At 43.6% G+C, this 13,384-nt stretch overlaps 1 protein-coding gene across 17 annotated transcripts in view; it reads right to left on the bottom strand.

The window, feature by feature from the left end:
- The window catches only part of LOC125770359 (uncharacterized), a 42,276-nt gene that overhangs the window by 3,908 nt on the left and 24,984 nt on the right, over positions 1–13,384 (bottom strand). For 14 of the 17 annotated variants that reach the window (XM_049439833.1, XM_049439832.1, XM_049439835.1 and 11 more), the window contains 8 exons: positions 8,129–8,340; positions 7,048–7,171; positions 5,864–5,916; positions 4,977–5,773; positions 4,666–4,724; positions 2,238–4,190; positions 1,894–2,176; positions 1,704–1,827 (listed from right to left, as the gene is read on the bottom strand). In XM_049439833.1, the coding sequence (XP_049295790.1) occupies positions 1,704–1,827; positions 1,894–2,176; positions 2,238–4,190; positions 4,666–4,724; positions 4,977–5,773; positions 5,864–5,916; positions 7,048–7,171; positions 8,129–8,340 (3,605 nt within the window). Of the gene's footprint in view, positions 1–1,703; positions 1,828–1,893; positions 2,177–2,237; positions 4,191–4,665; positions 4,725–4,976; positions 5,774–5,863; positions 5,917–7,047; positions 7,172–8,128; positions 8,341–12,765; positions 12,954–13,384 lie in introns of all 17 variants that reach the window. The other 3 variants (XM_049439845.1, XM_049439846.1, XM_049439836.1) reach the window with 2 other exon arrangements.

Consider the following 13,384-nt stretch of genomic DNA (forward strand, 5'->3'; position numbering starts at 1 on the left):
TCATGAGTCGTCACGCTATTTAGTCACTATTCTAACATTAAATTCCATTTTGGATGGGGAGGAGGGGGATGCCTTAGATAACATAAAATACGTCCCAGTTCCAGATTGTTTAATACCTTCTCCCTACGATTGAATCGTTTTAGTGAACTTTTTTCCCGGATGAGTGTAGGTTTAGCTAAGCGGTTTTATCTAATCCCTAAACCAACTGATAACACCTTGATCCGGTATGTAGTACAGTATATGAGCACGAGTAACTTACCCCCTGGGTAATACAGTGGGAGAGTAAAATGGCAAACGAATCGGATCGCTAAAGCACGGTCTGAAATGGATCCTTCCTGAACGTCTGTTCTTCTGCCATAGTCTGCAGTGAGCGAGTGTATCAGTGGTATGCTGTCGTGTTAGTGTAGGGCCTACCGGAGTAGCACTAGAGCCACCCTTTCCGTATTGTCTTCTATGTGGGGATTTCTTTAGTGGGTACTGAAATTAGAAAACGCTTCAACGACGCACGACACAAACGCATAACAAACACGTGGGACAACAAACACTTTCAACTACTAGCAACCAAAAAAAAACACAGCAAACCGAACAGGACGACGACAATACGTGGGTTTTGGGGGGGAGAAGTTGGACAACATATGAAGACATGCACAAAACCTCAGCTCCACTTACATCCTAGAATGCACGCTGGTAAGACATTTAACAGTAACGATCTATCATGTTTTCGTGTATTTGTGCTGTTGTACTTAGCTAAGGTAAGGTCTTTGCTGGTGGTATGTAATCTCTATCGACGGTTCGCTAAAATCAGTAACCCTGTTTTTTTGTTGTTGTAATTACTAAATCTACGAATGATCCGTTTGTTGACGTGTTCGTCTTTATCATTAAAATATTATTAATAGTTTTCATAAAGTACAAACGCTGTCTTCTTATGACAGCCTGGTCCACTAACGTTGTGTACGTATTTTTGTGGGTAAAAAATAGGTAAATGTAATGATTTCCTTGGCACACATCTCGACACATCTTACTGATGGTGATCTCTTGCGGTTCACCCATAAAAACAAGCAACTTCCGCGTTGTTTTTGCAATCATTTACTTAACGTCGATCGGTAACTATCCGTCCGTCGTACGACGGGAAAGGTAGAAAATTGTTCTATCCGGCTCTTTACACTAGCGCTACGCCTTAACGTGCACAGATCGGTAAAGACCGTCTCAACGACCGCTCCCGAACTAGTCCGGGGCGTTTCCTGTGTACCTGCCGCATCGACGCCACGCCGACCGGTTAACGATTTGCGCAGTACGGTATTGGTAGCAGGCCGTTCGTCTCCGGTCCCATCCGGACCGGGCGAAGACTGTTCGTCGAAGATTGGGTTCAGCACGAACTGGCGGGTAGTAGCGTGCCGGGCACGGAAACTATCCCGCTTGTAGTCGCTGTGTAGCGTTTCCTGCTCGAACTGTGCTATAATGTGTGCGGGAATGTCCACCGCCGTATCGCTACCGGCTGCGGACGGTGTTTTCGTTTGGTAGCCTAAATCAACGGAAGCCGCCCGGTGCAGCGTCGACGACCCACTGTGGGACAGATCGTGCTGCGGTAAGCTACGGATGGACCGTATGGAAGATGATCGACCGACGGCAGCCGGTGCATTGTTCAGGAACCGATCCATGATGTAGGAATCGGTCGGTAGCGTGTAATAGGTTTGGTGACTCACTTTCTCATCGTCGGTACTGTGTGATTGCTGATGTTGCTGTTGCTGAACACCCAGCGTTTGCTTGACCGGTGCACCACCCGCACGTAGACGCTCGGGATCATTGATGTAGTATTCTCGTCCGATCCTAGAAACAAAAAACGAATTACAAATGTAATTTAACTTCGAAGCAAACATCGTATAACACTCTTACTTCTTCTTTTCCGCTAGTGCACCTCCTGTAACGGATTGTAACGAACGATCATTTTCTGTACCAGAATCCGTGGGCTCTTTGGGTGGATTTTCGTCATCCATTTGAACGCCCGTGTCGCCTGCAGCCGGTGCTGCTTCCTTTCGCACCAGTCGATCGATCTCGATCATACTGGTCGGTCGACTCTTTTCGGACAGCCGACGTTGGAGTGCATCTGGCGAGTAAGGATTGTTAGCGATCGGCTTAGCGTTACGCCATTTCATATGCTCCCGTTCGGCAATCGATCCTACAATGGAAACACATCAAAATCGTTCCAGATTGAATATGTTATTGGGTGGGTAACTTACCCGGTATCAACGTGTCCGAAACATCCAAGGACGCCTCATGATCTTCCGTCTCGGTCGGGCCAGTCCTTCCTTCTGCATTGCCGGTGACCTGCTCATGGTCGGGTACTTTTTGTGCTGCAACGATCGAACAAGCGTCAGCGACAGAGTCCAGTGCGTGCGGTTCCTCCAGCACGGTAACTGGAGAAGGTTCGCGCACGATACTTTGATTGCTATTCGAGGGGTTAGTGTCAATGCTAGGTGACGATGCCTGTTCCGTGAGGTTAGTTGACATGCAATTGTTAATGGTGGCGGAGATGGTGAAGGTGGTGTTGGTAGAGAAAGAAGTGAATGGCGATGAGAGGGAGGGAAGCTCAGTATCACTGAATGGCATGCTGGTGTCCTCAATTTTTGACTCCGATCGAGACTCGATCGATTCCAGCATCGATTCCTCCGTGTTGGTGGATGGATCCTCGTACGAAGGATCCTCACATTCGGTTGTTACCGTTGTGGATGGCTGCTCCCCAGATGGTGCGTGCAACACAGTTACCAATGGTGGCGGAGGTGGCGGTGAAGACACACGTAACCCTGGATCCTCGTACGAAGGATCCTCACATTCGGTTGTTACCGTTGTGGATGGCTGCTCCGCAGATGATGTGTGCAGCACAGTTACCAACGGTGGCGGTGGTGGCGGTGAAGACACACGTAACGCTGGATCCTCGTACGAAGGATCCTCACATTCGGTAGTTACCGTTGTGGATGGCTGCTCGGCAGATGGTGTGTGCAGCACAGTTACCAACGGTGGCGGTGGTGGCGGTGAAGACACACGTAACGCTTGCGGGGACTCGTTCGTCTCGATGGAACACTCCGGCAGTGGTACCGTTTCTTCATCCATCACAATGGCTTCCTGGACGTATTCTATGTTCTTCATGCTTTCACTATATTCAGCCATCTGCAAACCTACTATCTCTATCGGGCTAGGAAAGCATTCGTCCAGCTCAACCAGAGGCGTGTCGCGTATTGTATGACCTTTACACGGACGAACTTCCGTTTGTGCTGGATCGTTTACGGCAATCTGCATCTCCTCCTGAAATGCGGCAAGAGCATCAAGAACTTCGGGTGATTCTACCATTTCCCACTGTTCCGGTTCCAGAGAGGGTGGAATAAGCTCATCGGACAGCTCAGCAGGATGGTTCAAAATGCTTTTCAGTTCCTCACAGTAAGCACGCATCTGTTCCGTTACGGCAGCAATCCCCGGTGGACCTTCCGGACTGGGTGCATTGTTGTCGAACGTTACCAGATCTGGTTGAAGCGTTATTCGAGCTGGTGTGTCTTCTTCGGTACATTCAAATGGATCCCGCTTGCTGGCAACGGGTGTCTGTTCCAGTGTCTTTAGCTGCTCGGAAAATTCCAGCTGATCGTGATTGCTTACATAAAGAGCTGCTGGTGGAGTTTCACGTATCTGAAGCAACTCGGGTGATGTTTCCTTCGTGGTACGATCGGGATAATTTTCTTCCAACAACGAACAGAACTCATCGTCCTGTCCGGTGAGGAAGCTGACATCGTTAGCTGGTTCGTACGCATCAAATGATTCTAATCCATCGAACGATTCTGCCAATGGAAGACTGTTATTGGTTGCTTCCGATATCGTTCGATACTCGTACTCATCATCCGGTTCCGTTTGTATACTGTCCGTCGGAAGGAGTGCTGGCTGTTTCACTTCCACTGACAGAGAACCCTCTTCTACGATGACTTCCAGCGTTGTCTCGTTCGGTTCCGTGGATTGGATCGGTTCCGTTTCAACCATATCGTGCAACGTGGCAGGTGGTTGCTCCTCGGAGATGGCTGTCAGTGGGGAACTGTTCGCAAGCCGATCAAACACATCCGTTATCGTCATCATGATCGGATGGGGTGACAAGACTTGCTGTATCGGAGAGTCTGGTGGTGATCGGGTTTCCAGCAGCAGCAGTTGCGACACTTCCGGTTGTTTGAAACACTCAGGCTTGTTAGTATACCTTCTACCGGCGACGTTATCGGGTGTATTATCTTCACTAGCACCATTACCAGTTGTACTATCAGCTACACTAACGCTACTATTACTATCTGCTACGATTGCTACGGGATTTGATGGAGAAATATACGAATGCGTGTGTTGTTGTTCTTGGTGTGCTGCAGAATATATGGTTAAGGTGGATTGGTTTGAGAGCATGTTGTTAGTGTGCCATACCGTGGTGTGTTTTGTTTGTCTAGCAATACGGGTGTAAAGGCAAGGGAAGTGCGTGGCTTGTTGGCTTGTTGGGATTAGACGGACTGTACAGACAGGGTATCGGTTGTGGTTGTGGTGGTTAATAAGGGGGCCAAACCTATACAGAGGTTGGGTTGTTACTGGTGCTGCTAGTCGAACGAAGGGTTATGGTAAACTGTAGGACCTGCGGCGGTCTGGATGACTTACCTCGATCTATTGGGATTTCTTTTCGGTCACCGTAACCGTTGGATTCGGTGGCGGAACTGCTGGAAAGAATATAAAGCAAAGAACCAGGATTTAGAGAATTCCCAGTAAATAATAGAGACTTCAGCAAAGGTACAAAATACTAAATATTACTGAGCTATAAATTTTAAGGACAATCACATTAAAAAACCGACAATGCAGAAAAGCATCAGCAAGAATAAGCTCTTTAAACTCTATTTAATCGATTCTACCTCCAAGGATATACGATCCCAGCGATCCTAGGATATTCGTCCTTTTTTCTGTTCTGAACTCACCGATTGTCACCGGCCTCGGTGCGCTGGAGTAACTTCACATCATCGGTAATGACGTTATTGTTTGCCTCGAAAACATCATCCAGGAAGGGATTCGTAATGGCAGGATTGGTAGTCTCTACCTTCTCCGCTACCGGTTCCATGCTGATCAGATCATCGATCTGCAAACCAGCAGTACTGTGACCGTTCGGTTGGTTCTGTGTCGACTGTTCCGCCAGCAGCTGACTGTTGGTAGCCTCCGACAGGACATCCTCATTGACCGGCAGTGAGTTGATCGACACGAGACTATCAGGAGGCAGATGCTCTTCCAACGAATCTTGTGTTTTGGACGAGGAGGATATACCCTCGCTAGTATCCTTACTGCTCGTTGCTATCACTGCCGGGCGTTGCTGCTCGGGGGCTGTTTTTGCATTCACATTACCATCCGACTCGTACCCTTCACAGTCCGATCCCGCCTCCGAAAGATCACTGATCTCGTCCGCATTTTTGTCTCCGATCAGCGCTTTCACCTCTTCCGTCGGCGATGGCACGAGCATGGCGATCGAGGATTCGGTCGTTTTTAGTTGCCGCTTGCGAAAAAGCCAATTCTCCTCCCACGTACCATCGGTGGCGTTCGATTTGAGTGATTGCAAATCGTCGTCCTCAGCGCCAGAACCGGAACCGGTCGTATCGGACAGATCGGGCAGTGGTACTTTGTGCCGTTGGATGTAATCGCTTAGGTACGATTCGTCTGTATCGGAGAGCCGTCGTTCACCGGGTGCTGTATAGCTGACGCCTTCGTGCAAATGGACGTCGTCAGCCTGTTTGTGTGTTTTTGGGAAAACAATTAAACCGGAAATTGAAGATAGTGAAGTATGATCTTCTGAAAAAATGAAAAAAAAACGACTTACCGTTACGGACATCTGTCGGAGGGTTTCTTTGTTCAGCAAAACCCGATGGCTGCCTGCAGAGGAATCGCAGAACACAAGTACACGAAGCATGAAAAAAAGGGACAAAGAAACAAGATGGTGATATAACCGTTTTGTGGAACACTAATGCTAACTTACATTAGACTGGCAAAAGCAATTGCGAAGGCACTACAGAAATAAGCACTAAATGGTCTTATGACCGAAGCGGAGGACAACCCATACACTTAGTTTCAACCGTGGAGCAAGACCTTTAAACCTGCGTTCTATTTGTGTGGAAAAGTGAAACACTTCCTTAAAAACAACCTCCGCAGGTGTTGGGGAAAAGTTCAAGGCCAACACACTACGCTGTCATGGGTTCTATTTCAAATATTCCAAATACCTCACGTGCAGACATGGTTAGATATCGTGTATCGTGGTAAATCACTGCCAACCAGACTAAGGAAGACGCAGAAAGATCGTCCTGACACTTGCGCCCAACACGATGCATTGCACATGCAGGAAGAAGTAAAGACCTAATTGCATTACCCAAAAAACAACGTTCTTGCTTGTTGTCGTCTAAGAAACAGTACGAACTCATTTCGCAACAAACTAACGCAAACGCAAAACTGAACCACAACACATTAATGCAATTATTTTACCTTCCTCGCAAAAGTAGTAGGAGTTGAAGCATGGTGTGTTTTTAAATTTTGAATTTTAAACTGTGCCACAAACGAAAGTGCAACTTTTCCGGCGCCAAACGATTGAGAGGTAACTTGGTAGATTAGGCTTTCTAACGTTCTGTCTAAGCTACTGTAATCCATTACGAGGCGTTACGAAGACTAAGGTGGCTTGAGAAAGGGCGGAAGACGTTCTGGGAGAATGTTTGGAACTGGGCATTGTGAGTGAAAGAGAGTTACATAATTGGATCAAATTTTCAAAACGCTTCATGGATGGTTTGGGGTCAATCGATATTGTAAAATCATATTATAGCTTGATTTGTTTTAGACCATATTGTTGTACTTTGAAGAAAATACCTCATAACCAAATATATTTTCAAGAACGATACTATGACTAGACACGTAGACACGTTGCAACTGGAGAACTGTAGCAAAATTCCATTTTGAAGCACCTTAAAACATAATACACACATCACCAGTAATACTCCCACAACAACACTATCAACTTACCCTCGTTGGACAGCTGATTGTGGTTGATGTCAACTGTACCGTACGGTGTGGCAGCACCGGACGAATTCCCTGCCACGTCACCACTGTTAGTGAAGTTTTTCGGATTCCGATAGTCGTCCACCACCTGGGGCGAGAAGAAAATATTCGATCACAAAGTACAGATAGATCGTACCGACGATAACCGTGATCACGCTGAGCATTGCGCTCCCGCAAAAGTGTTACTAGTTGATCCTTCCCTTGCACTTGCGATTCTATACAATAATTATCGAATTCTTAGCAACTTGAGACAGATGTTTAGATGCACAAAAACGATGAAATATTAAGACGAGAAGTCACTTCACGCACTGCGGCAAGATGGAACAACTAAAAACCTAACCACGTTCTTGGGAAGTTCCGCGTGGTATGCGAAGTTCCGTCCCGTAAGATAACAACTATCAAAGTCTGACAAACACGGCACTAATGAAGATGATAATATCGCACACCTAACAATACCGATAGGCAATACCGGGCGTCAATCTTACTTTGTACACTACCGCCTTGGTTCGCACTCGTCTAGACACTGCAGCACATTCTTGGCTGGGACTTGAGCAGGGACCGATGTGGCGATTCTTCTAGTTGGACACGAACTGATTGTAGACAATTGTCCACGAAACACTTCTTGATGGACTCGTGTTTTTTTTTGTTTTGTTTGCTCTCTTACTTTCACTCGTTTTTTCCCTCAGCATTTGAACACACATGAGCACTATACTGAAGGGGCGAATCCTTACAAGTGTAGTTTGCTAATATGAGGAGGTACGAGTAGTGTCCACGACACCCAACACATGACTTGTGTGTCAAGCACATTGACCAGCAGTTATGTGAACTATGGGGAACTATTGTAGTGCCTATCAATACACCTTACTGGAAGAAAGTTTTCCACAAGATTGATACACTTCCGTTCCACAAATCTAGTTCAAACGTCACCGTCGTTAATCGGTCACATGAGCAATGGAAAGGATAATCCGCATGATCAACCTACGTAACACTTTGTTGGAAGATGTCAGCAACCGCACGGCAAAAGGGACACGAGGTGTAGACTTACCTTATTCAATACCGCAGTGGCTAACAGCTGTTCGTACTTCTTCGGATCGAAGTACGGCAGATGCTCTTCCGGCCGTAGCGGAAGGCCACTGTGGTTCAGCAGCTCCGGCAGCTTGGCGATCTCTTCCAGAATCTTCTGTATCAGTCGCTTCAGCTCGAAGTGCTGATCGCTCGGGCTGTGATGCTGCTGTTGACCTTCCCATAGCGGTAGATCTACCGTGGTGTGAATGTAAATCAAACAAAAACAAAAGCAAAAAAAAGAAAACAAAGAAAGAAGATAATTAAATGCTAATAAAGGAAAGTAAAGAATAGTTTGTATAAAGAAGAAATAGAATTTTGTAAGAAAAGCAGTAACACTAGATAAAGGAAGAAAAAACTCACAACCATGCAGTAAAGATGGAAATGAATGCAAAACACACAAACAGAAACATTGCTAAAGTGCGTCAACAAAGTGAGTGATAAAGTGTTTAAGTATGTGTGTGTGTACTATAAGTAGTCAAAGAAACATGTTGTGCTGTTTGTAGTAAAACGAGGGTTGCTATTAATAATTTCACACTTAATGGTGCGACGTTTTGAAAAGGAAATGTTTTCAAAATCACTCTGCATAAGAGTTGATGCCTCTCAGGAGTTGTAACTGGGGTCACTGGAGTGTTGTTTCATTTTTTTTTGTTCCTCTCTCTCTCTCTCCATTAATGTAATGTTAATGTTGTTTGCTGCTAGCAACCGATGGGAAGAGGTGAAGGACACTAATGGTGCATCCGTGCACAACGGGTCGCGTATGTAAGCGAAACATGCGACAAGAATCGCTTAATCCGACCTCCAGCTTAGGGTAGACATCGCTTTGGCCGTTGGCTATTTTAAGCTCGTTACATTTAGCCCGGACCGGTGTAGTGCAAAGTGTAATTACCATCGAGGGCAATCCTTGATTGAAGTCATCCTGATGAGCTCGCTTAATTAGCATTCTACGTTCGCGATTCGATTAAGTTCTTTGCTATTTTTGCGTGTGCATTAGGGGGCCTATAGGGGAGGCTAGCAAAAAAAAACAATTCTCCACCTCCCATCGACGTAAGACAAACAGGGGTCGTCCATCTTGGCTCTTGAGTCGTGTGATGAATGTGCATGAATGTTATTTTTTGTTGGGCTTCTGCTTTTACTACAATCAGTTTTATTCAGCTGTTTATGTGACTTTTTTTTTACTCAGATACGACCCAAAACTACTAATTACGTCAATGAAGCCAAGATCAACAAAATACGAACGACAAGGTGACACACACAAAGGATGACGACGTACTAAATAATCTTAATAAAAAATAAACAGAGCAAATCCAAACTGTTTCATTTACGTTAAAAATAAACATTTACTATTTACTAACAATAATTTCTTTTTTCCATTTTTTGTGGGTTTATACGTTTCCGCAAAGAAAGCTTCCATTTTTTCACGTACTGCTTATACAAACTTTCAGAAAAGCTCTGTGTTTACGATAGGGCTTCTGTCCTTGACTGTGACATCTTTATCGGTTTGACCTTACATTTTGACTTCTTTTTAACATCAGCTAGTTGGCTTTAAAATATTAAAATGATTGATAACAGTTAAGAGCTTAACGATAGTTTTGAAATTATTTTTTTTTCCACACAGCAACGCAACAAAACGGTTTTCGGCTAGCGTTCGTAATCCAAGAAACTGTGCAAGATTTGCCAAAAAATTGAATTAATACTCAGCGACCCATAAAAGCTCAGAAATCGAAAACTGCACCAAATGAATCGAAAAAGCGCGCAAAACAGAAACAGAAACAAACCAAACAAAAAAAAAAAACGAAACAAAAAAATAAAAACACAGTGAAGCACAACCAACAGTCTTCGTTCGTTCCGGCAGCCTGTTTGGCCGGTCGTGAAACTTTGGACCAAAACATTTGTCTTTTTTTTGTTGTTTTAATTTCTTGCTTTTGCTACTATGCTCTGTGTTCTTGTGCTTCGGTGCAAAGTTGTTTCTTGTCGTGGTCACTTGAACTCATCAACCGTCAACAACCAAGCTCTCAGCACTGCGCAAAATGGTGTGTCGATCGTTAGCTTCGATTGATCACGCAAATTACCATTAGGCCGCGCGTGTGTGTGTGTGTGTGTGGTCGTCGGGGGGGAACAACTGAAGTTTCCTTCAATCACACTTGCGTGTTTTCCACATGAGTGACTGACGACAAGCCCTTGTACCATCTTCGTTTTTGTCCCATATATTGCATTATTGGGGAAGTTTACAGCGCTAGGTACTATTTGCATAGGGAAATCAATTGCATTATGGCGATTTTATGCATGAATTACCCTGCTCGGTTGCGGGTGTTTTTTTTTTATTTCTGGGGAAGTTAGTCAAAAGTGGTAAAAAAGGAGAACAGAAAGAGAGAGAGAAATGTAAAGCTCATTTAATGATCGTTTTTTTTAATCTTATGAAATGATTCGCCAATCGCAGGAAATGGCAATTGGCTTACTTTTCATCACTCCTATCGAGTATAACTGCAATCAGGTTATATCTTGCAACGTCCTTCAACGTCCTTCGTCCTTCGTGCGTTCGAAACCTGTTTCACCGGGTATGAAATGAAGTTCCCTACCAGCTCAATGTCCACTTGCTCATGTCTCTTTAAAACGCTTCTCAACACGGCAGCATTGAAATCGAGATGCAAAATGGTTCCTCCCAGCAGCCATGAAGGGCACGAAGGTCACACGCGAAATTGAAGAGCGAAAGGTGAACCGTAATCGCGTACGTTTGGTGCACGGTGTCAAGTTCACCGTCGGCGCAAAATGGCCGTTAATCTCGGTGGCTTACTCGGTGATTTGGTGGTGTTTCTTTTGGGCGAGCTCTAGTTCAGACGAGCAAGCGATAGCAAGCTTCACGGATGGCGCCGTGACTGTATTTTGTTTTGCGCTTACCATAATCAAAGTTCGAGCAGGGTAATCTCTAGTTAGCCACATTTCGGTGCGATCACACGCTCGGTCCGGTTATCGGGATGGATAAATATTTGATGATACTATTTTTTTCAACTAGCACTGGTGCTTCTACTGTAGGAATACTGCATTGCCAGCGCCTTACTATAATGACCATGGGAATATAGTTTTATCGTTCAGATATTAATGGATTCAATTGTACGAGATAACATTCGGTACAATGTCTTTGGTTAGATACGCATACGTTAAACAAGGCGCAATTAAATAAGCTTTAACAAATATCTAAATCTCTAGATATTAAGCTTTTAAAAAATCGATGTTTTATTGGATGTCATAACCGAAATTCAGACTTAGCAAGATATGGATGAAATCGTGTAAGTATTTATATTTTGTTTACTGTTTTTATCCAAAATTATTTTAAATGAATTTAAAAAAATAATAAAATTTTGAATACTGAATAGCAATGAAACGAACATATTGAAAGTATCCTTTGGATAAGGTTAAAAAGAACTTAAACCTGTTCCAGAAGAGTTGCAGAAAATGCAAATAATTATTTCTTGAATTCCTCATTTAATACTCGGTTTCTAATATCATTAATCCTGTTCATGAGCTTAACCACATTCCGGAATAAATGTATCCCTTGGAAAAAATTTATAAATAGGAAAAATAGATCAAAATGGATTTATAATTAAATTTGGAGAAGTGTATCCACCTATCTTTGAGCTATAGAATTTAGATTAACAATTATATAAATAAATAAAAGTTATTATAGTTTTATACTAAGCGTACAATAACCGATTAATTCATACTTTGTTTTAACAATCAACCATCGCACGAGCAAGAAGTTCAATATATTTATATTTATTATTAATTGTTTTTAAAATTGAAGTTTATCAATTGTTTATCTAACTCTTTCATTTCCTTAATCAATCAAAAAATTCGTCATTCCGATTAGTAAAGTAAACGAACAGAAAACAAGATTAAAATTAATTAAACCTTTTCACTATACGCTTTCAAACGGTTAGTTATCCGATATAACCGTATGGGTAGTAACATACTGCATGAAGATGTGTCTAATACATTTAACGCGGACGATTAACGAGACCTGGGGTGAAGTTTTACTTTCCTCCGTTGGTGCTTCCCTAGCGAAAGGTGAAGTAAATGCGCATTTTCCATTGCTAATTTCAGCGAAAGGATGAACGCATCACTACTTCCTGATTTATCACCGGAGAGGTATCGCGTCCAGTGCATTACCTAACGAAATCCGTCGGATAAATGTAAAGATAAGTTGCGAAATTAATAGAAATCTTTACGATCTCTCGGTGTCACTTTTCTTGTTACCAAATTGATAGTTGCTGCGTACCGAACCATAAACCATAACGTCCTTCACACTTTATCAGAATTTGTAAGCGAAATTATTCAAATCGGTACCGTTTGATTTCGCATCCAATGTCAACTCTCTAGTTCGCGCGTCTTGCAATCGATAAATCATTAAGTGGCGCCAAATTAGTCTCATCTCATTTGACTGTTTTGGGTACACCGATCCGGTGCAATTTGCATTATTGCATTAATTTCTTACCGCCTACGAGGGACTGTCTGATGAAATGGTTGACAATAATGAGGCAAGTATGATTGCTTAAATATTAACTGTAACTTAGATGAGCTTTCGAAATCTTCCGTCCTGATGACGTGTGTTCTGGAGCTTACCTAGCACAACTTGTAAGATGTAGACGGCCACGTAAGACAGGACAGCGGTGACCAGATAGTAGCTAAGGAACGAACAGCTGCAGAACACCATTTTTATGCTTTTTTTTTTTGTAAATTAAATATTTCACTTAACCAACTGCAACACTATAATACACATGTACACACGTTCTACCCTTCCTGTGACGCTTCTAATAAGGGTGAAAAAATCGAAACGGTAAACAATCACTATTTAAACTTTTTTATCACTTTTCTGCCAACACTAAAGATGAACTCCTTCGGCTACTGTTTTATGAGTGAGCATACATCAAGCAAAAGGAATCGGTCTCATTCAAAGTGTCAGTTTCAATTTTCATCTCCCCTCGTGAAGATGCTTTTTGCATATCGCTTCAAAGATTTTCCTTCCATTCCCCACCCCCATCACCATCATCATTATCCCCACCCGTCATGTGGTCGCTGAAAAGCGCTCTCTTTCATTTTGCGACACTTTTTCGTGACATCTTTGCTGTCTGCGGTCGTTTGGCGTGAAAACTGTTTTCCCACAAACCACTCCGGGAGGTACAACTTAATTAAATTTTCTTGCCCACTTTTGTCACCTTCTGCTTGGGGTGTGGGGTGGACG

This window comes from Anopheles funestus, chromosome 3RL (assembly GCF_943734845.2).
Source record: "Anopheles funestus chromosome 3RL, idAnoFuneDA-416_04, whole genome shotgun sequence".
NCBI lineage: Eukaryota > Metazoa > Arthropoda > Insecta > Diptera > Culicidae > Anopheles > Anopheles funestus.